The following is a 24,414-nucleotide window of genomic DNA, read 5'->3' as shown; positions in this document are numbered from 1 at the left end:
AAGGGATAGGGCTTGGAAAGGGGAACAGGCTAGGTTGAGGTGGTTCCTATATTGGAGCGGGCTTTTGGTGAGACAGATACTTTTGAAGAGGCGCCGATGATGTATTAAGAGCGAGCAGTTCTTGGGTGATGGGTATCGTAGCAGAGCAGTTTCATGTACTGTTAGCCAGGGGCAGCCGCCTAAGCAGGCCTCAATGCAACGGATTTGCATATAACTACTCGTACGACCTGTTTGACGTATACTAAATGAACAGCTTGACAGGCTGTCGGCGCTCGTGATCTCGAAGACCACCCACGATCGATGCGTTCACAAGGAGGCACTTAGCTTCGGTGGCAGGCCGAAGGAAATTCCTCACGAGCTCTTTCATCGTAGAGATAAGATTCCATATACCGCCGCCAGAAACCACAGTGCATTCATACGCACTTTGCAGCGAGGATACTGGAAGGCCCAGTTACCGTGATGTGGTGAGTAGGGGCTGCCGTAGACTTTGAGAAGGCGGCCATTGTTACAGGTGATGGGCACTTCTGAGTCTTGGAGATAGATTATATCTCCCCAGCTAGGAGGTTTGTCCTCAGCTTTTACACGGTAAATATCGGAATCCAGACATAGCTCGTGATTTCCAGCAATGACTATCTTCGTTGCATGTGGCTGTGCACGTAACCAGTCCAATGTTTGCCTGCAGTTCTTTCAATGACCCTGATTGAGTCAGGTCCCCTGCGTGGATAAGAATGTCGCCCTCTGGGAGAGAAGGTTGGCAGTTATGGGTATCGGAGATGCAGACAACTGAGACGGGGTCTTTCACTGGTTGGGCAGCAATTTGTCTCTGCCAAGTGTAAAGCTTGCATGCGAGAAAGATGCATGGCTGCTTCATAAACTGCTGCCAGGCTGATGGGCGTGGTCGGTTGAGAAGCTCGTCGAGACTATTGCCCTGCTTTCCAAATAGTAACATCATTAAACTGGCCGTGAAAGTACTATCATATAAGCAAGGGCAAATAATGCGGATAGCTTTATGAGATGAATTCTGACTGATGTTCTACATAAGAAACAAGGGTGCTCTTCTCAGTTGGTTGTTGCGACTTGTCATTTCCCATCATCAATGTCGCCGCTTTTACGATATCAGCACACAACACTGAAGGGTATATACAGTTACCCCTCCATGCACAGCTTCTAATAAACACGTTATAAAGAGACTACGAAGACTCTGATTCATCGATTTGGTGCAGTCTGTGTATAATTTGCAATGTATGAAGTTGCGCGCCAGGTAGACATCAACATGCTTTCCCAAGGGCATGACAGGGATAGGGCATCTGCAATACTTCTGCACGAGAATTCTCAACCCGCTATCAATATTCCAACGGAAGGACTTCGCAATATTCACTTGTCGAAAAACAAACCGCGGGTCAGATTCAGACTCAGAAAAATTCCACATCCCAGATTTCTTTCAGGAATCAGGATGCCGGTCTCGGTTGTTCGGGCTCATGGTCAAGTTTCGGATGGTTGGCAATAAACAGACCCCTTACATTGTCTGAAAGAACGGCGACTCGAACATGAGAATGCTTTTGGTGGGCCGATGGAGTGGAACGTTGAATGTTCGCCACACTGTCCTACCAACCTCATCCCCTTGTGTATCAATGAAATGGGGAGCCATGTTCTCCTATGGTCATGACTGGTTTCAGGGGTGCATATTCGCAGTGTCATCAGAAAACATGGGTTGGCAGCGGCCAATGTATAGAACAGAACCACGCTACTCTGTGATTGAATGTACGACGGCATTGCCTTAATTAGTTTCGCGAGAGCCCTCGTCATCCTTGCGGAACAGCCTGGCATGCGTAGACCTGAGTCTTGGTTTTTCTATTGCGATAATCCTGCAAGTATATGGTTGTAAATACAGTGTGTTTCAGAAAATGATTTTGTATGCTGCTGCTGTAGTTGGCATGTCTCAATAGACCAACATGATGCAGGACGCTCCAAGACCCTCCACTGCGGAATCTCGACGCCCTAGCGTTGCCTCAAATACAACCACCGCTCCTTTTTGCTGAGGAATCTCCACAGCATAGGTACTAACGGCGGGGGCCATCGCCTCGTTCTCGCTCTCAACATGCGAGCCCTCATAGAACCGGGGAAGGCCAGCCCCTGGTTCAATGACGATCAGGACGTTGTAAGTGCCTTTCTCAACCCGGGGCTTGTAGATCGACGTTCCCTTCGGACGATCATGGTATTGAACGAACCATCGGTTCAAGCACGGCCTATCTTCTAGAATTGCGATGGACGGCTTGATTACCTGGATTAGGAGTTAGACCTAGCTGCTGGCAAATGCTCTACACTCGCTTACAATGTCAAAGTAGAACATCACTGCATCGCATTCGGCGTTCCAATGTAACTGGACCTGTCGGCTCCGTAGTTGTATAGTCTTCCGTTTCTTCTCCAACTCCTTCCGAACATCCGAAACGAGTTTTTCGCCGATGTACCCCGCCACAACAATGCCCGATATCTCAAGGTCTTTATCTAAATCAAAGTTCTCGGACATATTGGTTGATGGTTAGTGTTGATGGTTGTTCGAATCAAGGTGGGGTTAGGTAGGAAGTGGCACTGCGCCATGATGCAAGGGGGGGAGGAGGGATGCCCAGTCAGTGCGCGAGTATATATATGTACAACGGGATGAATCAATAAAGGTCTAAATTATGGGAGCAGAAGGCAAGAGGATCTCTACGTGTTATGCATTTTATTTGCTATCCTTGGTACATTCGTGTCCTGGTAACAGGACTACTAAGTAGTTCGTAGTGGCTACGGTAGGGCTATAGGTCGGATCTTTTTCGACTTGCACGCTGTATGCATGCAACTGAAAGCGGTATATACGTGGACTAGGCAGAGTGATGCGCTCAGGTCGTTGCGAGAATGTTTGGGCACCGATCATAGCTTCTTCTATGTAAGTACTACCTATACCCCGCATATGATGGCGCTTGGCTTCTTTGTATGAGGTCTAGAAACTGAGTCGAAGTCACCGTATCACCGAGCTGTACAAGGCAGTCCTTCACGTGACAATCACCTCGAGTATGCACCTTGAGTCCGTTACCATGATTCCAGAAAAGCCTGAAGGATGCCCGCAGCTTATCGAGCGTTATCAGAGTTCAAAACAATGAGACGTAGATTACGTTGGGACTTGCAAGGGTTAAACGTTGCCAATCAAACGTAGAAGGCCTAAGGCAGCTTTCAAGTAATCGATTAGTAAGCAATAAACTGTGATACCAGCCAATGGGAGGGCATGCCTGCAGCTCATGCCACTGGTACTACTAGTAGTATAGTACTAGTACTAGTATTCCATCGTCACTCTCTTCGAGCTTACATGGCAGCAATCCCGTGTACCAAAGTTCCCCCCCCACACCCGCTACGGAACGTCGATCTACTGCTTGTCTTCGCACAGTCACTTAATTATTCATATAGACCCTTTGTTCCTTTACTTTTCAGCATTCTAGTGATCCCGTACTCGCCGCCGCCGCTATGGCATCCCCCAGTCCCGAGGGTGCCTTGAGCAACTTCCCTCAGGACCCTTCCGAATTCGACAGCGACCCGCGCATTTCCTTCTCGAAACTAGACGACAAGTTCATTTTGGAAACAGAAGATGGTCAGGAGTTTGAATACGATACGGCTTTGAAGCGATGGATTCCGACGGTGTGTGCGCGCTTTCTCTCCAGCTGGTGATTCCTGTTGTGTTTTTCCGGCTGTTGAAATCCTGCTCTGCTGTTGTTTTCTATTGCGACTGCGCTTTGAAAGCGCCCAAGAACCTTCTTCCGTTGCAAATATGCTGGGATAGCTATGACTGCAAGGACTTTGGATGGTTCGTGAAACTGATCTCGTGGTGGGCGCCGCTTTTGCGCGCCCGTGGGTCTTCTCCAGGTAGATGAACAACTGCTCCGACAACAGCAAGAAGCCTACAAGGTTCAGGGCGTAGATGACAGTGAAGAAGTCACGGCATCGCAACTCAAGAAGAAACGCAAGCAGCAAGCGACCAAAGACGAGGTCAGTAGGGTATTCATCTTTGGCTGCGTCATGCCGCAAAGCCCGTGGGACTAACATTGTGGGTTCTACGTAGGGAAACGGTCAAAAATCGAAGAAACCGCGTGTGAACACAGCGGTCTATGTTACGTCAATTCCTCTTGATGCTGACTTTGAAGAAATCCGATATGTCTTTTCTAAATGTGGCGTCATCGCCGAGGAAATCGACAGCGGCCGCCCACGGATTAAAATGTACATGGATGACGGTGGAAAATTCAAGGGCGAAGCTCTCGTTGTGTTCTTTCGCCCGGAATCCGTCAACCTTGCGATCCAGATGCTGGATGACTCGGATTTCAGGTTAGGAGTAACAGGGCCGCAGGGGCCTATGCGGGTTCAACTTGCAGATTTCTCTTACAAAAGCCAACAAGAAGCACCGGCCAAGACCAGCGCGAAGGATAAGAGAAAGATCATTCAAAGGACCCAGAGATTAAATAAGTATGGAGCCTACAAGTATGAATGGTTATATGGTAGAAGAGTCTTGCTAATGTGGTGGAATAGCAAACTTGCCGATTGGGATGATGACGACCCATCTGCTTTACCAGAGTCCAACTCTAAGTTTGACAAGGTCGTGATCTTGAAGCATATGTTCACTCTGAAAGAACTCGATGTACGGGCCTTTCTTTGTTTTTTTTTTTTCCCTCCCCTCTTTTCGTATCCTGCTTGCATCGACTGACAGTCCCATTAGGATGATCCAGCAGCCATCCTTGATATCAAGGAGGACATCCGCGATGAGTGTTCAAAACTGGGAGATGTGACGAATGTAGTCCTTTACGATAAGGAAATCGATGGAGTAGTCAGTGTCAAGTTCCAAGACCCAGAGGCTGCAAGAAACTGTGTCAAGGTATGTGTATATTGGCTCAAGCGTCCTTCAGGGACAAGGAAATGCTTGTCTGGGTAGCGCTAACGACCCTGCTCTACAGCTCATGGACGGCCGGTTTTTCGCCGGGACCCGCGTCGAGGCGTACATTTCCGATGGTAACGAGCGATTTAAGAAGACTAACGAGAAACGAGCAGCGCTTGAGGACTTGGCGGAGAAGGGACTTGATGCCGATGAGGATGAAGAAGAGAGGCAGCGATTGGATGAATTTGGCACATGGCTCGAAAGCTCTAATACTGTGGAGAACACGGCCAAATAAGGGACTCGACGATCTGGTGGCAGCTGTGCTCTGTCACCTCCAGCTGAAGGAACCTACTCCAGTACTGTGTGCGAACCGTTGGGGGTCTCCACCGGTGCTGAGCTGTGGAGTCCATTTCTAGAAAGTCCGTGTACTATACCTACTCCGGGGGAGTGTAGAATTGTATTTAATTCGCGATCGATCCATATGGTGGTGTCCGACATGGCAACTTAGATCCGAACCAACTACTGCGTAATCTCTCGGAAGGAAACTACTGGTACTAAGTCACTAGCGGGCGACCAGTGGCTTGAACCCGCCAACTCAATTGTGGTTCGCTCCTGCAGTCTCGTGACAGCGCTAACCAGAATAGGGGAAGAGCCCCTATTTACCTGCCCAAAAAATAAACTAAGCCAATGTTGACTTGTTGATCCCCTGACGCCCGCACAACGAACAACTTGACGTTCCTCACCGCTCAACTTCAAGTCCATCTTTCCTCCTTCTCTCTTCTCCTCTTCCTCTTAACCTACTCCCCGTCGACTGTCTCCTCCAGTCTATCCAGCAACCCTTCTCCAACCACCTCTTCGCCTTTTCCAAACCCACCTTTTCCCACCAACACCGCCAGTATCCCCTCCATAATGCGTGAGATCGTATGTGGCATCCTACCCCCCGTTCCCCTCTTCAGACGCGTTTTTATTGGGGATACCCCCCTGATAGGACCCCACCCGTTCTCCAATGATACAAGTTTGCTGACGGCTTTTCTTTCATCACATAGGTTCACCTTCAGACCGGCCAGTGTGTAAGTTCGATTATGATTTGATGTCTAGGGGGACCATGGCGACGGATACTAAACGTGACATTGGTGATAGGGTAACCAAATAGGTGCCGCTTTCTGGTATGTCTCGATGTCTCCGAGTCAATATGCTTTGGACCCAGGACCTCAGCAGAAACATGAGCTTGGATGTATCATATCGTGTCTGACACGTGTTTGCTAACATCTTTGCAGGCAGACCATCTCCGGCGAGCACGGCCTCGACGGCTCCGGTGTGTAAGTACAACCCGTGTACAACTCGAACGAACGACGACCAGATGGGCATTGGAAGAGTTTGAATGGGTCTGACGGGAAGGATAGTTACAATGGCTCCTCCGATCTCCAGCTGGAGCGCATGAACGTCTACTTCAACGAGGTGCGTACCTCAAAATTTTCAGCCTCTATGAAAACGCTTTGCAAGTCCTGACCGCTTCTCCAGGCCAGCGGAAACAAGTATGTCCCTCGTGCCGTCCTCGTCGATCTTGAGCCCGGTACCATGGACGCCGTCCGTGCCGGTCCCTTCGGTCAGCTGTTCCGTCCCGACAACTTCGTTTTCGGCCAGTCCGGTGCTGGTAACAACTGGGCCAAGGGTCACTACACTGAGGGTGCCGAATTGGTTGACCAGGTTGTCGATGTTGTCCGTCGCGAGGCTGAAGGTTGCGACTGCCTCCAGGGTTTCCAGATCACCCACTCCCTCGGTGGTGGTACCGGTGCCGGTATGGGTACTCTCCTGATCTCCAAGATCCGTGAGGAGTTCCCCGACCGTATGATGGCCACCTTCTCCGTTGTCCCCTCCCCCAAGGTCTCCGACACCGTTGTTGAGCCTTACAACGCCACTCTTTCCGTCCACCAGCTCGTTGAGCACTCCGATGAGACCTTCTGTATCGACAACGAGGCTCTGTATGACATCTGCATGCGTACCCTCAAGCTCTCCAACCCCTCTTACGGTGACCTGAACCACCTGGTCTCTGCTGTCATGTCCGGCGTGACCACCTGTCTCCGTTTCCCCGGTCAGCTCAACTCTGATCTCCGCAAGTTGGCCGTCAACATGGTTCCTTTCCCTCGTCTTCACTTCTTCATGGTCGGCTTCGCTCCCCTGACCAGCCGTGGCGCCCACTCTTTCCGTGCCGTCTCCGTTCCTGAGTTGACCCAGCAGATGTTCGATCCCAAGAACATGATGGCTGCTTCTGACTTCCGCAACGGTCGTTACCTCACCTGCTCTGCCATCTTGTATGTGGCCTTATTTTCTATTGGTTCTACACTCTTTTGTTCTAAAACTGACCCTTCTTCTATAGCCGCGGAAAGGTCTCCATGAAGGAGGTTGAGGACCAGATGCGCAACATCCAGAGCAAGAACCAGACCTACTTCGTTGAGTGGATCCCCAACAACATCCAGACCGCCCTGTGCTCCATTCCTCCCCGTGGTCTCAAGATGTCCTCCACCTTCATCGGAAACTCCACCTCCATCCAGGAGCTCTTCAAGCGTGTCGGTGACCAGTTCACTGCTATGTTCCGTCGCAAGGCTTTCTTGCATTGGTACACTGGTGAGGGTATGGACGAGATGGAGTTCACTGAGGCTGAGAGCAACATGAACGACCTTGTCTCTGAGTACCAGCAGTACCAGGACGCCTCCATCTCCGAGGGTGAGGAGGAGTAGTAAGTGATTCCCTTTCGCCTGGCTCTTATGCATCTGTGCTAACCAGCTTGCAGCCTCGAGGAGGAGCCTCTTGAGCACGAGGAATAAATATTTTCCAGTCACTAAAGACTCGGATTGAGATCTGACAGCAATACCCTTGATAAGTCCATGTTCTCTGTGGCTCTGGCCTGGCTCACGGGTCTTGGTCATTATATTATTTTGTCAGAGCGTTTTTAATTACATTCCTGTTCTTAATTTCGAAAGGCCTGTAGAGCCTTGAGACTATTGAAATCAAACAGCACATAGTTCCAAAGCAACCAACTGCTGCAGTATTTCGTACAGCCCTCATCCAACAAATACAATCAGTTAGTCACTCTTTACAATGGTGGCGTATCTGCAAAATAAGAGCTTGGGGACGTCTCCGATGCATATCGATGACCCCTGACATCAGCGTTTTCCGCTGCTGCTCGAATCTCACGCAGATCTTCCATACTCAACTCCACCTCCAATGCTCCCATGTTCTCCCTGTAGTAGTCAATACTCTTTGTCCCTGGTATGGGAATGACATTATCGCCTTGCGCCAACAACCACGCTAGGGCCAACTGGCCTACCGTTATGCCTTTCCGGGCCGCAATGGCGTGCAACTTCTCAGCCAGCTCTAGGTTCTTATGGAAGTTTTCTGGAAAGAAACGTGGTATTCCCTTTCGAAAATCACCGTCTTCTAGGTCGTCAGGACTCTTAAGCCGGCCGGACAATAAACCCCGGCTTAGAGGTGAATATGCCACAAGTGCGACGCCGAGCTCCTTAGTGGTGTTGAGGAGATCAGTCTCGGGCTTTTCGATATCCAACGCAAAAAGACTGTATTCCATCTGTACCGCAGCAATGGGGTGCACAGCGTGAGCTCTCCGAAGAGTCTGAGGCGACACCTCCGAAAGGCCAAGATGGCGAATTTTCCCTCCTCTACCATACAGCATCAGTACCGATCAACAGCTCCAGCAAAAAAGAAAGGAGAGAAGGGGAACCCACCGCACTAGTGCCACCAGCCCCTCCACAGTCTTCTCAATAGGAACCGCCGTATCAACCCGATGTACATAGTACAAATCGATATAGCTCGTCTGAAGCTTCTGCAAGCTCCTCTCGCAACACTCTCGCGCATACTCCGCATCATTTCTCCCCGGTCCGCCACCCACCTGCCCGAACTTCGTCGCCAGGACTATATCTTTCCTTTTCTCGGGATTCAATGCCAGCCACTTGCCAATTAATTCCTCATTGTCACCATAGTTGTTTGCTGTATCCCAAAAGCGTTGCCCCGTGGCGTAGATATGGTCTAGAAAGGCGAGACGCTTGGAGTCCGGTTCGGGCGTGTTGGTGTAATAGGCGCTGAGGGACATTGCCCCGTAGCCGATAGGGGTTACGGGGGTTTTTTGCTCGAGGAGTCTTGGTGAGCAGGGCATGGTGGTTTAATTGTTGTGTTTTTCTGTTGGTGTATGAAGGGTAGAAGGGGAGCGTTATCTATAACTATATAATGAAGGTTGATCACGGCCAGAATGGTATGATTCAAGATGCCGGGAACTGGATTCTTCAGCTTCTATATATCAGAGATTTTACTTGTGTTTACTAATTATTCCCCTCTTGAATATCCAGCGAGAATGGGAAGTATACTGCTTTGTAATGTCGAGTCTGCGGGGTTCTTAGGGCTGAGCCGGTGCTCTCTTTTGCAATACTGGATTGGGATTAGTTGATCCTCTTTGAGTTGGTACCTTTTCCAATTCCATTCCAATATGGAGCCCCTTCCCAGTCGGGTTATGCGGTTGCCGTTTTGGGCCTGGTTTGATGCTGCTTTTGTATTGACCAAAAGTCATGCAGGAACACATAGTTCAACTGGATAAATTCGACTTGGGTAAGATTGATGCTTACTCTCCTCCAACCGTTTTGGCCCCCCGTCGCGATGAAGCTGACGAGCCCTCTTAGCCGAACCTTATTTTCGAGTCGCTTTTCAAAGTCATGTTCCTAACAATCATTTAAATGTTGGCATGAAGTACAGAGGTAGCGCTGATTCTGAATGTCGGTCTCAACGAAGTCGGCAACAACTGGACAAGAGGGCTACCAGTCCCGAGTCGGACATTCGACTCTCTTCCATAATCTCACATCATCGCATCCGAGTAGAGCTGCTATATTAAGGATGCTTATTTTCGTCTGGAGTTTAGTCCAAACTGCAGGGTGAGACGCCTAAGATGACGCACCCACAAAGCTTCACATCGGCCTAACCTATACTGTACTAGAGCTGCTGTACTTGGTGTGATCGTCGTTGGACATGGTCGTGGATGATCCCTATTGATTCTGGGAGGCCTGAGAAAGTGTCGAGGATCAGCCACAGCCGTTTGAGCTTGGAGTTAGTATATGCATGCTGAGACAGCAAGTGGGCTGAGTGCAGCAGTGTCCATCTTACAATCTATATTCTGCCGCTGTTGTAATCATGGAGTCACCGGGATATAAAAGCCTGCGAATCCTCGTCTTGAATATAATCGTCGTCAACAATAGAGCGCTATTGTCAGTCACTCAATCCTCAAGAACTTAACCACTCCTCACTCTTCATATTCTACCCTCCGCTTCATTTGACAGGTTCAATCATCGACCAAAATGAAGGCCACCACTATCGGCACCCTCCTTCTGGCTGCCGGCACCGCGCTGGCCGTACCTGGCAAGCGAGCCCAGAAAGCCGTCGCCATCAGCGCCTTTTCTGCCTCTCAAAATGACCAGCAGGGATTTGTCACCTTCAGCTTCAGCGACCCTAACTACAACAAGGCGCCCATCAATGCCAACGTGATCTGGTACGCCTTACTCCCCTCTCCCCTCCTCTTCGGACCACGACCAAACTAACATACATGGCCAGGGAACGTCCCGGAAACCCTCCCTCGAATGCTCGCACTGGTGACGGTGCCTACCTCGTCCAATTCCCAGACGGCGTGGACGACATCTCCACCTTCACCTTGCAGGTGCAGCGGGTAAATGGTACCTCGAGAGCCTCGCTTACCGTCGATGATGCCGAGGAGGACACCAACTGGCACTGTCACGACGTGGATGGCACCGAGAATGGGAAGAAATGCCACTACAATGGAAACATTGTCTTTACCCCTCCTTCGCCTTCTTCGTCTCCTTCTGCCTCCGCCTCTGCTTCTCCCTCGGTCTCTCCTTCCCCTACGCCCTCCGCTGAGCCTTCCTCTTAAGCTCCACTGTCAGTACTCTTGATTACGATCGGGACAAGACCGACACGGGGATTGGTGACGGGGAAAGTGTTTCTCTTTTTTTTTTTTTTTGTTTTTTTTTTGAGTTTTACGTTTGCGTTTTGTTTTGTTTGATATAGTAGATACCGCACGGGCATCAGCACGATGGCTGATACTGGATAGACTAGAGCAATGTTTGGGTGTTTATGTACCAAGAATGATTTTTTGTTTCATGTCCTTCGAGGCACTCTACCTCGGCTTCTTTGAACCTTGCAAATTAAATCGTTTCCAAGCATTGAGATAGTTGTGAAGATCGCATTGTTTCAGATCTCACGTAAGCTGCAGTAAAGTAGCCGTTCAAACTAGTAATCATACACACCAAGCCCCTGGATGGCAGAGGTGGTAGGTACAGTTAGCTATAAGGAAGAATACCGATGCAGAGAACCTTAGACCCCGGGTCTGAAAGGAGTGCTAGAGCCGGGGCCCTTACTGGAAATTATTCCGAGTGGGCGCTGAGCGCTCATGTGTAAGCCCTATTGAACGCGGCCTAGTTCACTTCTACGTCTACTTTGCGAAATACTTGATTCGGTTTCTGGCAGAGAGGCATGATTTGTTTGTGTGTAGGCTTCATTCTGTTCTATGTATTTTTGGTAGGTGGTTGAGATTCCGTTGTTTCAGAGTTGGTTGTTGTCTTGGGACAGGTTATTTTGAAGTTTATACCGAAGAAAATAAAAGGTAAGTGGGATATGTGGAAAAAGGTTGGTAAAAAGGAAAATAAATGAATATATATGTCAATATGAGGGTAGAGAAGGGTATCTGCAAAGAAAGGAAAGGGGAGATCAGAAATGAAGATGGTCAAATAGGAACATCGGAGACAAGACAGTAATGACATGTACTGACTTTCCCAATGAGCAAGGGGAAATTGGAAGAAGTGACAATAAGGAAATCAGGGAAAAAGAATGAGTGGGTGCATAAGTATGTACAAACATATCTCCGCGGGGGCTATCAAGGTGACAACTACTACCCTGCAACCTTACACGATGATATGATGATTATTATAAAGTAAAGAAACGAAAAATGTCGAGAAAGGTATCAAGGCCAAATCATAGACAAGTGGTCGGCTAAGCCTTGGCCTCTATGGTCGTCTCGTTGCCGGTTGGTGTCAAGCTACGCTTGGAAGCAGCTTCGCCGTTCTCACTGTTGGCGGTGCTGATCACGTCGCGGGTAATCTCGACGTAGTCATACTATTTCCATGTCAGTTGAAGGCCATTCGATCGATAGTCTAGCCAAGGAGCGACTTACGGCAAACTCGCCAATCTCGGCGTCGTCAATGCCCATGATCTCGTCTTCTTCGGGGGCACGCAAGCTGAGACCCGGGATCAGGTTGATGATGAAGAGGAGAATGCAGCTTCCGAAGAAAGAGTATGCCATTCCGGTGACAGAGTCGGCAAGCTGATAAGCTAGTTGAATGTAGTTGTGGTTGATCCAGCCGCCGTCGATTGTGGTAGAACCATCAAGGTGAGCGATGTAATCACTGGAGCTATGTTAGCTGCCGTACATACGGACGGAGGATATGGGTCGTCTTACGCAGCGAAAAGTCCAGTCAGAAGGTTGCCTACCAGACCTCCGATCCCATGGACAGCGAAGATGTCAAGTGCGTCGTCAACCTTGATCACATACTTCAGTTTCGTGGCATAGTTGCAAGCGACGGCTCCCACGACACCGAAAATGAATGAAGCCCAGGGGGTGACAAAGCCCGATGCGGGGGTGATGGCCACCAAGCCGGCAATGACACCGGAGCAGAAACCAACAGTAGACCACTTCCTCTCCAATCGATAGTCCAGAAGACACCAGGTAACCCCACCCACGGCGGCGGCGAGGTTGGTCACCACGGCTGCCATGACGGCACGAAGGTTAGCGCTCAAGGCGGAGCCGGCATTGAATCCAAACCATCCAACCCAGAGAAATACAGTGCCGATGACCACATGTGTTACGTTGTGCGGGCGATAATTGAGCTCGTGGGTGCCGTGTCCGCGGCGCTTTCCAAGCATCAACGAGTATGCCAATGCGGTGCAACCCGAGGCGATGTGAACGGGTGTACCACCCGCAAAATCAAGACCACCAAGGTTTGCCACCCAACCACTCGAGTTCCAGGTCCAGCATGCAATAGGATCGTAGATGATGGTGGACCAGACAAAGCTAAAAACCATGCAGGGAAGCATGCGGCCACGCTCTGCGACAGCACCAACTGCGAGCGCCACACTGGTCGGTTGTCAGGATACGTGATTATAGGTAGATAAGATCTGGACTTTCTGGGACTCACGTAATACATGCGAACATGCCCTGGAAGACAGCAAACAGGAGATCTGGGACCTTGTCGCTGCCAACAGACGGTGCACCCAGAACACCTTTGAACCCAAAGTTGTTCAAGTCACCAATATATTTTCCGGCAGTATGAGAGAAAGCGAGCGAGTAGCCCCAGAAGAACCACTGAAAGGAGACTATTCCTACGGACATTATCGATAGCCATAGTAAGGAAAGTGCCGACTTCCGACGGGCAAGACCGGAATAGAAGAATCTTGTACGGTCAGCAAAGCACTTGTTTGTTTAGGGCTGGACTTTGCGGCCCGGGGTTTCCATACCCGACTCCAGGAATCATCAGCAAGACAAGGGCCGTCGAAACAATAACCCATGCGATATCGCCAGACTAAGACAGTTAGTTGATCCGTTCGTAAGTGCTGTTCACTGGGCGCAACAAACGCTGTAGTAGATGTTAAGATCTTCCGTCAAGGAGTCCCCTCCGGTCCCAGTCTCCGACCCATTGTAGGCCACAGGGTATTCTGCCATTGCGAATCGTTACCCGCGTATCGAATCCCGCAAAGCAATCTAAAACTGAGAGGCGTAGGTGGATCACCGTGGCTGTCGCTGAACAGCGAGGATCCTGTCCGCTGCGATGTGCTGAGCTGAGGAGATACTCGAAGGAACACTCGACCGGTAGGCAACCAGCTGGATTAACTCTAGCAAAATTGGACAGGTGTAAAAACTCGGTCCCAAGGAAGAGAGAAAAGGATGGGTGGCGTAGGGGCGATAAGAGCGAAAAGATGAACCTCAAGGGGCACAGGATGCAGGAGTCATAAATATGTCGGCGACACGAGTCACAAACTTCAGCCTCGACACAGGCCCCGGTCCACTATTGGATGCACCTTGACTATCATCACTCACTGATTGGTATCATTTGATATCAACGCAGCCAGGCCAAGACCTGCCCCGACGACAGGCAAGTGGATACTGATGGGGAGGACTCTGAGCCAGTGCTCATCTGACTATTACTTACGGGGTGGATAAGAAGCTTTCCGATAGATAGTCCTCTGGCCATATGAATTGATTGATTTTGTTTCTCTTTTGCTAACAGCTTGTCCGTAATCTTTCTGATACTCTGAGAGAGAGGCTTGTGGAGCGATCTCGGCGGACGCACCTTACGGGGGAGGGAAGTCAGTGACATTTCCACGGGGACTTCGACCCGATTGGCAAGAATGAGGATAGTGGCAGTGAGATGATTGGGGTTCATCGACTAGTAGTAGTAGGTGAGGTTACTAGAAAGCGTGGAAGCTCCAGCGTTTGGACCTGTACAGAGATAGGGAAGCCGCCACAACCAATCAAGGAGCTCGATTTCCCCCCCCCCAATTTGATCCTGACAATAAGCCACTGCAGATAGATAACGACGAGATAAATCAATTAAAATCAAAATCCATCAATCCCGAGTCATGGATCGGCTTCAGTTTAATCCGCCTCAGAGTGGAGTGAGTGATCTTCATGCGGGTTGCTTCTGTCCCTACTAGGTCTGTTCATGTCATCACGATATAGCAATATTATTATCCTTTATGGACTTCACTGGACTTGAATCGTGTCAAATTCCCTCTCGAAAAGAATGTCTCGTTTTGTCTGTCTAGAAGTCGCTGACAGGCTCAAGGTACGACTCACTTTAGCTTGAATTCCCTCGTATCAATTTGTTATCAACCCTTCTGGGGGCCAATCATCACTCGCCGTGGTGGCTTATCATCTCAATACCTTCCACACATTGTTATTACAGTCGCTGACTACGACTGGCACGGTTATCGATAGACCCCATCGTTCTCAGGTCTGATATCGGGTTGGAAAGAACATGTAATTCATGGTTATCAATTTACTACTGTTGGACAATCCAGAGGATCTCCTGGAGTAGTAGTATGAATATCTCTCCACCATTTTACTAAAGCCCTAAGGGGACCCATCGTGACCCTCTCAGCCTACTTTTACTCTGTTTTATTTATTTATGTATTTTTCTTTCTCTTTTTTTCTAGAAAAAAGGTACACCAATACTAGTATTTTATGGCGATCTTGTATATCAGTGGACCGGGTACCTGCCTCCTTTCCTTCCCTCTCCTTTGGAGCTACGTACTCCGTCCACTGTCTGGTTATGGAGGAGGATGAAGTAGAGATAAGCATTTAAGCTCCCATTGGCCAGAGGTGGGCTTTCGTGACCGTTCGGCATCCCGAGGCGTAGTACGGCCTTGGCATCAATACTACTTACTAGGACTAGTAGTAGTAGTACTACTACGGAGTACTCTGTACTAGACGTATGGAGTACTCTGTCGATTGATTCAATCGCTCTCCATTGACTCGTTCAGGTCATGGGCACATGTGGACGTCTAGAGCCTTGCTTCCATTTTCCCACTATCGAAAAGCTTGGGGAGGAGCTGCATATACTATGAAAGAACTTACCAAATGTGACCGGTACGGAGTATAACCAGAGAACAACGTTTAGTTCCTTCAGCTCAGGTCTATAAGTGAACCTGTTTGGGAGAATATAAGAATCGTTGTACAGCAGCTATCAGACTTGAGCATCAGTGCTTAGCCTCTGAATGGTAAGGCTTCCCCAGATGTTCATCCTGAGCTCAAATCCCGGACTGCTTTCTTGTGTCATGAGACCCGCACACGCCAAATCGAGCGTTCGGGCCCACTGATCAACATGATATCGCTTTTGATGCATGTACTATCGATCGTTTAGCTTGTCCTCCCTAACTGCAGAGTCTGAAAAGCTACTCCGTACTATGTATATATTCAGGCCGGCAGACGCAGTCGCATGGATTTGTCACGCTAGATAGTTGCCTATAGGATTTGGTCGACTCTTAATATTTGCCAAGGATTTTAAACTCCCGTGTATTGTACTCCAGAGGTGTGCAGGACAATCAGAGGTGTGGACACTCCTCCTAATCGGAGTATCTATACAGGTTGACGCACATCATGAATAACTTCTCTGCAGCACAGGCAAGATAAATGCGTTGCTGTCCTGTACTCGGTACTAGTAGAAGGTACCTGTCTCAAAAGGACTCTCCCACCATAGCGATTAGTAATCATTCAGCAGCCACAATTGATTCCGATAGGGACGCACCGCCACAGACCCCTATCTAATCCACCGTAAGCTCCTCCTCATCAACTCCGCCATCCAGTCCATGCGAAACGTGGAGGCTCATCAGGATCGTAGATTTGAGACCATGGAGCACCCTGACATGAACAACAATGACTCGGATGGCTCAGGGTCATCCGATGAGCTTCTCCAGCAATCCTACGCCAGATCGAACTCGAATTTTACAGACTCTTTTGACGGCCAAGTACAAACGCCAGCTACCACAATTTCCTCTTCGCCGCCTCCTTCGGGTCTTCCATCTTGGGTCAGCTCCACAGCCTCGCGTCCACGCGGCTCCAGTGTTGGCACCCCAACCGTGCTTGAAAAGGCGCCTTCTGCCGACGGCCTCCCAGTGTCAGATGTGAGGCCTCAACGTCCCGCAGGTCCCGCCAGGACACCTTCCAATACCTATGCCCCCCAGCGCCGTCCACCCCAATACATCAGCTTCCAGAATGACCGCCAGAGATCCTCCTCAACGAAACGTAACTCCAGACGGGATCCTAACGCTCAGTACAGAGCCCAGGAGAAGGCATACGTTCAGAGGATTCGTGCGGATCCTCAGGCGTGGTACAGCCACTTTGACGAGGCCCAAAATATGAGCATAGTCGGTGATTCCGACTTAGAAGAACCGTCCCCGTCGTCAGAGGTGCCATTTGAAGATGATGCTTACGACCCCGATATTCAACTTTTTCTAACGGATGATAACCAACCAACGCTGGAGGAGCTGAAGAACCCGAAGAACCAGGAAAGACTCGAATGGCATTCTATGCTGGCTTCGGTCTTGAAGGGAGACGTGGTGAAGCAGGAAAAGCAACGACTTCTAGGGTCTACCGACACTAAGCGGTCGTCGGCGCAAAATAACGCAATATGGCTGGGAGTCAGGGCTAGGACATGTGGACGGAGTATTGCCATGCAGCGGAAATTGATCGAGGAAGCTCGTTCTGGTCTTGGGCCGATAATTGAGGAGATCATCAAGTTTGAGATCAAGGGTGAAACGGAGATTGGTAAGCCACCAATCAAGCAAGTTGAGGACATCGTCGAACAGATTGAGAGATGTGAACTGCTCTACTCAACCCAAAAGGAACTGGAAGCCGCCCACCCCCGCGTCGCCTCGGAGGAGTTTATCTCTAGTCGTGAAGCTGTGCTGGCATGGCATAACACTACGATTCTTATCAATACCGAGCTTGCCATCTTACAGAAGTGGGTCGGTAACGATGAGCTTGACTTTAGCAAGGCGAGGGCCAAGTCTGTCAACAGGGACCTTACCGACGAGTCGTCATTCCTCGACCGCATCATGAAAGAGGACGGCCTGAAGACCCTTCAAGGGAAGCACAACATGCTTCATGGCGTCAGTGAAGTCATTCAGAAAGCTAAGAGTACCTTGATTGAAAATGCCAACTCTTTCGCCAAACGGCACTTACCTCCCTACATCGAGGAACTTCTCACGTTGATCAATTTCCCATCGCGTCTCATACAAGAAATCATCCGTGTTCGACTGTCCTATGCCAAAAATATGAGAGACCCTGCACAGCAATCTCCTATCTTGGTCGACCAAATGATTTCGCAATTTCAGATTCTGATGAGGGTTGCGGTCGACCTCAAGCAACGCTACTTAGATATCGCGAAACCAGAACCGGGCTGGGACCTGCCCCCTTGCATTGACGAGAACTTCGATTCGGTCGTTCTAGATGCCTTGAAATATTACTTCCGGCTCCTGAATTGGAAACTAAATGCGAATAAGAACACATTCAAAGAAGCAGAGATTCTCGAACAAGATTGGGAATTCTCCAATCACATCGGTCGTCAGCTTGAAGGTGGCGATATCGAAGTGGCCGAACAGTTCAGGTACAGCATCTAATTTGTAGTGTATATGTGTGTCCTAGTAACTGACAAGCGAATAGTGCATTGACCGCAAAATCCCTCCAACGCTTGATGATCCATTTTGAACGAGAACTGGTAACTCGCCAAAATGAGGACCCAGCCGACATGGACAAACGTTACAAGAGCGTCCTGGATTCAACCCGGATTCGCCAACGAAAGTTATACCGTTTCTCTCGTTTCCTTCGGCAGCTCTTCGAGAATGCTACAGAATACAATATCCCGGCAGACGCTTCCTATGAATTCTTTGAGTCGCTCCTGATCTCGGACCATTTCCTGATCAAGTCAAATGCATCTACCGGGCAAAAAGGGGTTTATCTATTTGCGCATCATGCGTTATGGAATCGTCCCGGCGATATTCGAGCCATCTTAGGAACATCTTTCCGTGAAGAGGATGTACCCAAAGACTCGCCTCATGTGCCATATATCCTCGTAGTTCGTCCGGAGAAGCCTCTGAACTGGGCGGGCAAAGAAATGCAGGTTGGCCTGTTGGAGCAACCTACAGACCTGCGGCTGGGAAAACTGCGTCTCGTCGTTGAGGGTACACAACAACGCCTGTCTAATGCAAGACAGGAACTGTCTCAGTTGACTGGAATGCAGCTTGACATGACCATCGAACAACGCGCAAATCTTGGACGGGTGAATGTGGAACTGAACAAGATCAAGAAGATCTCGTTCAAGCTGTCTATGACTATCATGGATAGTGTGGCGATCATTAGAAATCAACTGAAAGAAAGGGGTGTGGAAAACCACGATCTCATTCAGGCGTGCTACGCCTTTGCTACTGAATTCGGCAAGCGCTCCTCCAATGTTGATCCGAACAGGCGTGCAATGAATAGCGCCAGACTTGTTGAGTTGTCACTCGACTGGGTGTCTTTCATTTGTGATGATTGTGACGCTGCTGATAGAAAAACTTTCAAGTGGGCTGTATCAGCGTTGGAGTTCGCAATGGCTATAACCTCCAGCAGGCATCTTCTGTCCATGGATGATATTCAATTTGCTCTATTGAGGCAGAAGGTAGCCGGGTGCATGTCGCTTCTGATATCTCATTTTGATATCATGGGTGCTCGGTCTTCACGGGCAGCTCAGGCTGAAAAGCAGCGCATGGAGGAGCGTGCAGGCGGAAGGAAATTTGGCTCTGGCCGGATTCTGACAGATGCGGAAGCGACTAAGCTTGTGCGTGAGCAACGCCTAACCCACCTACAAGATATTGAAGACCGAAGAGTGGAAGAAGATGCGAAACGTCAGGCCCTAGGAAGGGTGCTGGAAGGATCTAATGAAGCCGACAGATCTCTCGCCGTGTTGTCATCGTCTGCCACCAATGTCACTCTCCGATGGCAACAAGGCCAATTCATCGGCGGTGGGACGTTCGGCTCTGTTTATGCCGCTATCAACCTCGATAGCAATTATCTCATGGCAGTCAAGGAAATCCGACTGCAAGATCCTCAGCTCATCCCCAAAATTGCCCAGCAGATCCGCGACGAGATGGGCGTTCTCGAGGTGTTGGACCACCCCAATATCGTTTCATACCATGGCATCGAAGTTCACCGGGACAAAGTCTATATTTTCATGGAGTATTGCTCGGGTGGGTCTCTTGCTAGTTTGCTTGAGCATGGCCGTGTTGAGGACGAAACTGTCATCATGGTTTATGCCCTCCAGCTTCTGGAAGGATTGGCATACTTGCACCAGGCTGGTATCGTCCATAGGGATATTAAGCCGGAGAATATTTTGCTAGACCATAACGGCATTATTAAATATGTCGACTTTGGTGCGGCCAAGATTATTGCTCGCCAAGGCAGGACTGTTGTTCCCATGGACGCTTTCGCCTCAGCGGGTCATAAGGACGCAATAGTGCCAAAAGATGCACAGATCGCGAACCAAAGGGGCAAGAACCAGAAAACAATGACCGGAACACCAATGTACATGTCGCCCGAAGTGATTCGCGGCGACTCCAACAAGCTGATCCACCGCCAAGGGGCCGTTGATATTTGGTCCTTGGGATGTGTGATCTTAGAGATGGCGACTGGTCGTCGTCCCTGGTCCGCCTTGGACAATGAGTGGGCCATCATGTACAACATTGCCCAAGGCAATCAGCCCCAGTTACCGACCCATGATCAACTCAGCGACATCGGTATCGACTTCCTCCGCCGGTGCTTCGAGTGCGATCCTTTGAAGAGACCTACTTCAGCAGAGTTACTCCAGCACGAATGGATAGTCTCCATCAGACAACAGGTCGTACTTGAACCACCAACCCCTAGCAGTGACCACAGCGGTAGCATAAGCAGCTCCGCCTCGGGCAGCCGTCAGAATTCCAGCTATATGTGATCTTCTTTCACCCCCCGTTGCTTTCAATGATATGTATATTTTAACCCATTCTTTGTTTCTGGGCAACTTTTCATCTTCCTCTCTTTCCTTGCCCATTTCCCTTCGCCCGAAAAGTTTCGCACATGATCACAAAATTATCCTCTCATCACATCAACAAATTGCGCTTGATACCCCTTATACAATGACTAAAGCATGCTCTTCCCGCCAATCCTTAACGTGTGATGTGCTCCATTTTCTTTTTTTCAGCGCTCTTTTCTTTTACTTGGTTCTAGGAATGGTGTTACGGGTCTGTCATACGATACTTGCACGCATGAAGCTCAATTTGATCTTAGTTTGCATCTCTATGTTCCGCATATCTTATAAATAAACCTGCAGTCTACTATGTTAGCAACATATTCTCCGCCTGTAGTATCAGCCTCTAGCATCAGCGTGCTTTTTAAAACAAAATACTGACATGAAACTGCGAAATAAACTTCAAAGGTAAATCTAGATACCTCTCACACCATGATGAGTCAACGAAGGTCAACATGATGACGGGCTATCTGTTTCAGTGTATACACTCGAATATGCATATATGGTCAATAAAAGATAGAATATGACTACTATTCAGGCCCGAGGAAAATGAATGAAATGTGAAAAATAGCCCAAACGTGTTGAACCGAGATCCTTAGATAACGCTACCTATTCGCACACAATGGCCCCAGTGTGAATCGAGAATAAAAGACTAAAGACCAAGAAGATGGAAGGAATAAACACAAGATGGGGTGACAGTTAGAACCCTAGAACCAACGTGGACGCCAATTTAAGAAAACAGCCATCGTAAAACCATGAGTCAAGTGTCTGATGTAGGGAGCGGGAGGTTAGAAAACAAGCATTCCTGTGCTTTGGGAGCACCACGCCGTGGGTTTATCACAGGCAGGAACTGGTGGAGAGAATTAGAAGGAGGCAATAGAAACAATTAAAAAAGTAGAAGGTAAAGGCCGAGGGACTTGATGACCAGAACGTTGTCCCGCGCCATAGAAATTGGTATCAACGAAATTCAATAGCAGGGGTGCAGCCGTGATCCGGAACGTGTTTGAGCTCCAGCTGCTGGTACCTATTGAAACTAATTTATCAGTATCGGAAAAATCAACGGGAAATTTGACTAGTGATTGGGATACATACTTCTCGCTCTTTGCATGGAAGTATATACCAGTCACGGTTCCTTCCACCTGGTTGAAGCAGATGTAGTAGAAGCCCTCGAAGCTTGCACCTGAAATTGTTCTTACACGATGGTCGGGTACAAGGAAGTACTCCTTCCATCGCATGAAGATATGTTCGCGTTGGGCGAAGTTGCGGTATGTGAAATCCGGTCTTTTTGCCTGCTTAGCTAACGGCCTCCAAGCTGGAAATCTCGCCCAGTGATGCATATCGGTCTTCTCCGTAGCGCCCCATGCTTCGTTTCTAGTTTTGAATGTATGTTTTGTTCCGATGATCTCTCCCTCGAAAAATGTAGTAAGGGTGGGATGATCCTCCGTGAGACCTACATTTAAGCGCAATTGGTCAGGTTCGACCATCTAGGGTAGTCGTAATCATGTCGGGATACGGCACTGACCTTGGATTCTAAGATAACCACACAGATATGATTCAACCATATCAACATGCTTGATCTCTACATCAACATTGTATATCTGACGGTCTGACTGCTGCGTGCCAGTGAATTTACTTCCGGGTCGCAGAAAGGACGATGTGTAATTAGGCAAAAGCTTCGATTGTCAGTACAACCAAGCCAGGACATAATTCCGATTGTCGCATACCCGTATATTTGAGAATTCATAACTCAAAAGCGCACTAGTGGAAGGTGTAGTAACAGAAGACGACTGGTTGGAGGAGCGTGGGGGTTCCCCAGCAGGACTCAATCTTCCCGCAGCAGCATCTTCGTCGGATTTTTCCATACTCTTGGCAGAGGCTCCAGGTACAGCACTGGCCTTTAATGCATCTGGATTTGAACGAGTTATGGCAACATCATCCGACCGAGTCAGCACGGACTGCGCCGACGCAATGGTGGGGGAGAGGGCATTATCGGGAGCATCGCTCTCCGCCACGGTAGATTCAGGTGAGTCTCGCCAGGACGACAGCCTCTCTATTTCAGGCGGACATGTTGTCCGAGTGGAGATTTCTTCAGAGATCGATGTGGCATTCAGGCTTGGTGTGTTGTCACTCGGGGTCGGCATTGAGGCGAATCAGAAAAGGAATGACATCGGATCCGGTTAGTAGAAGGGTCTCACACGACGGGACAAGAAAAACAGGCCAACTATGTGAAAGTACAATGCGAGAGAAATACTAAGAAGAGATGAAAGAGAAGGTTTGATGTGAAAGGGGTTGTGAATGGAAGTCCATTCGACTCATGAAGTCCGGGGCGGAAGACGCACTTCCCAAAAGGGATAAGCCCGCTGATCATGCGAGCGCGGGGGAGGCAAACCAGCGCTTGGGGCGGATAATTCCTGGCGGGCCTTGGCCTTCAGGTCACCGCCAGGCATTCATTCCATTTCCATTTTTGGCTTTCTGGTTTACAATTCCATTCCACCCCTTTGATAGAAATTCTTTTATTTTTCTCCCTTATTTATTTTTATTTTTATTTTTTTTTGTTCTTTATTTATACAAAACTATACAATTACTGAACAACCACAATTACACATAGTTCATCAGTTCATCAGATGGGTATTTATTTCTCTGCTACACACTCGGTAGAAATCTGTGGCCAGCTATAGCATTGCGTCATCACTGCCCGTTTGTATATGTATTGCGAAATTGACTCTCGAGCTTTAATTTGCCTCATCATCCAAAACGCCCTATTTTTGAATCCCTAATTGAACAACCTCATGTCATTTGTGAAGTACCTGTTTAGATAGGCTTGATCTGCGAGGCGGGAAAATCACTGTCAGAGCGGTGTCCTCGAAATGAAGAGAATCTGATATTACCTTGAAATGAAGAGAAATAAGAGAGAAAATGAAAGCTTTGAGATCCTGGACAAGGTAGTAAAAAACCCGAAGACCTTCTGGGTCTGCGGACTCGGTCACATCCACCAGCGAACCGATTTTCGCGGTCTGCGCAAGGCCGTGTTAACAATTGTGCCTTGTTCCCAAACACTCCGGGGCTAGAAACGTACTTCAAAGGAGATATGTTCATTTCCAAGTCTGATTTCGAGTTCCTGTCGTCCGTCCTTGTTCTTCTGGGGCCACTTGGAATCGTCCTCTCTGGTGCGCATTAACATCCTATTTCAGGTTTGAACATAGTAACCCATCACATACTTGATGATCTCGCTCTCCCTAATAATCCGCTTGATCTCCTGAATCATCGACGAGCTCACGCACACTATATCATTCCCATTAGCGACGATGTAGTTTCCCACGGCGAGTTCTTTCACTAGCGCTCACTTTCTTTGCGGATAAGGGAGTCATTGCGGTAGTTGGAGTTGTTTGCGTACCGCACGGCGGCACTGCGACCATCACCAAGGGTGCGGAAATCGAATTCTAGTGATCATTAGTGCCTGAAAAGAGAACCAAGATGCTATAGCAAACCAACCTAAGAATTCATGTCCGAACCGCCCAGAGTGACCTGAGCTGCGGGACTGTCAGCAGCTGAGGAAACCTGGGCTAACGAAAATCCAGTTCTTACTAGTAGCGAAGATAGAAAGGTTCGTTCTGATTTTGTGTCGACATCTTCTCCAAGCTCTTCCCACCAGGAACGGCTGCGGCAGACAATACAAGTCGTTGGCTGTGAGGTGCGGCCGGTGCCTGGGTCGAGTTGGGCCTTTGCACGGGATGGGGGCTTAGTCATCCACACACTCCGGACAGCTTGCGCTCTCCGCCGCGCAAATGGACAACGTTGATTCTCAGATCAACATTACATGCTGATGAATGCAAGGCTGGTGAGGGGAGTCGAATTGCT

The 24,414-nt window shown here is 49.0% G+C and overlaps 10 protein-coding genes across 10 annotated transcripts; 4 read left to right on the top strand and 6 right to left on the bottom strand.

The window, feature by feature from the left end:
• Positions 1–241: 241 nt before the first annotated feature.
• On the bottom strand, positions 242–949 carry ABOM_004173 (phosphoesterase; the record flags this gene model as incomplete). The annotated part of the gene is made up of 3 exons (XM_022531303.1): positions 242–360; positions 420–575; positions 631–949. 3 exons carry the CDS (start codon positions 947–949, stop codon positions 242–244), a joined length of 594 nt encoding a protein of 197 aa, XP_022391287.1.
• Positions 950–1,939: 990 nt separating this feature from the next.
• ABOM_004172 (uncharacterized protein) lies at positions 1,940–2,527 on the bottom strand (the record flags this gene model as incomplete). Its single annotated transcript, XM_022531302.1, has 2 exons — positions 1,940–2,281; positions 2,333–2,527. The coding sequence occupies 2 exons, from the start codon at positions 2,525–2,527 to the stop codon at positions 1,940–1,942; spliced, it is 537 nt and encodes a 178-aa protein (XP_022391284.1).
• Positions 2,528–3,498: 971 nt separating this feature from the next.
• Positions 3,499–5,189, top strand: ABOM_004171 (U2 snRNP complex subunit CUS2; the record flags this gene model as incomplete). Its single annotated transcript, XM_022531301.1, has 5 exons — positions 3,499–3,669; positions 3,895–4,017; positions 4,091–4,660; positions 4,739–4,894; positions 4,974–5,189. 5 exons carry the CDS (start codon positions 3,499–3,501, stop codon positions 5,187–5,189), a joined length of 1,236 nt encoding a protein of 411 aa, XP_022391285.1.
• Positions 5,190–5,803: 614 nt separating this feature from the next.
• ABOM_004170 (tubulin beta chain) lies at positions 5,804–7,719 on the top strand (the record flags this gene model as incomplete). The annotated part of the gene is made up of 8 exons (XM_022531300.1): positions 5,804–5,815; positions 5,941–5,964; positions 6,035–6,060; positions 6,172–6,213; positions 6,298–6,352; positions 6,416–7,206; positions 7,272–7,631; positions 7,686–7,719. 8 exons carry the CDS (start codon positions 5,804–5,806, stop codon positions 7,717–7,719), a joined length of 1,344 nt encoding a protein of 447 aa, XP_022391289.1.
• Positions 7,720–7,988: 269 nt separating this feature from the next.
• Positions 7,989–9,065, bottom strand: ABOM_004169 (aldo-keto reductase yakc; the record flags this gene model as incomplete). Its single annotated transcript, XM_022531299.1, has 2 exons — positions 7,989–8,571; positions 8,638–9,065. 2 exons carry the CDS (start codon positions 9,063–9,065, stop codon positions 7,989–7,991), a joined length of 1,011 nt encoding a protein of 336 aa, XP_022391344.1.
• Positions 9,066–10,251: 1,186 nt separating this feature from the next.
• ABOM_004168 (uncharacterized protein) lies at positions 10,252–10,838 on the top strand (the record flags this gene model as incomplete). Its single annotated transcript, XM_022531298.1, has 2 exons — positions 10,252–10,442; positions 10,505–10,838. 2 exons carry the CDS (start codon positions 10,252–10,254, stop codon positions 10,836–10,838), a joined length of 525 nt encoding a protein of 174 aa, XP_022391343.1.
• Positions 10,839–11,956: 1,118 nt separating this feature from the next.
• ABOM_004167 (ammonium permease MEP2) lies at positions 11,957–13,682 on the bottom strand (the record flags this gene model as incomplete). The annotated part of the gene is made up of 6 exons (XM_022531297.1): positions 11,957–12,079; positions 12,138–12,369; positions 12,423–13,097; positions 13,159–13,413; positions 13,478–13,542; positions 13,596–13,682. The coding sequence occupies 6 exons, from the start codon at positions 13,680–13,682 to the stop codon at positions 11,957–11,959; spliced, it is 1,437 nt and encodes a 478-aa protein (XP_022391348.1).
• A 2,469-nt stretch (positions 13,683–16,151) lies between these two features.
• sskB (putative MAP kinase kinase kinase SskB) lies at positions 16,152–20,484 on the top strand (the record flags this gene model as incomplete). The annotated part of the gene is made up of 3 exons (XM_022531296.1): positions 16,152–16,166; positions 16,259–18,126; positions 18,183–20,484. 3 exons carry the CDS (start codon positions 16,152–16,154, stop codon positions 20,482–20,484), a joined length of 4,185 nt encoding a protein of 1,394 aa, XP_022391347.1.
• A 1,029-nt stretch (positions 20,485–21,513) lies between these two features.
• Positions 21,514–22,697, bottom strand: ABOM_004165 (GID4/VID24 family protein; the record flags this gene model as incomplete). Its single annotated transcript, XM_022531295.1, has 4 exons — positions 21,514–21,580; positions 21,649–22,006; positions 22,079–22,229; positions 22,281–22,697. 4 exons carry the CDS (start codon positions 22,695–22,697, stop codon positions 21,514–21,516), a joined length of 993 nt encoding a protein of 330 aa, XP_022391346.1.
• Positions 22,698–23,367: 670 nt separating this feature from the next.
• On the bottom strand, positions 23,368–24,185 carry ABOM_004164 (mago nashi family protein; the record flags this gene model as incomplete). The annotated part of the gene is made up of 7 exons (XM_022531294.1): positions 23,368–23,382; positions 23,445–23,570; positions 23,633–23,720; positions 23,775–23,838; positions 23,901–23,996; positions 24,049–24,086; positions 24,142–24,185. 7 exons carry the CDS (start codon positions 24,183–24,185, stop codon positions 23,368–23,370), a joined length of 471 nt encoding a protein of 156 aa, XP_022391345.1.
• Between the last annotated feature and the right edge of the window lie 229 nt (positions 24,186–24,414).

Source organism: Aspergillus bombycis, assembly GCF_001792695.1.
Source record: "Aspergillus bombycis strain NRRL26010 chromosome Unknown contig00022, whole genome shotgun sequence".
In the NCBI taxonomy this organism is placed as follows: Eukaryota; Fungi; Ascomycota; class Eurotiomycetes; order Eurotiales; family Aspergillaceae; genus Aspergillus; species Aspergillus bombycis.
This window is presented reverse-complemented; position numbering and strand designations above follow the sequence as displayed.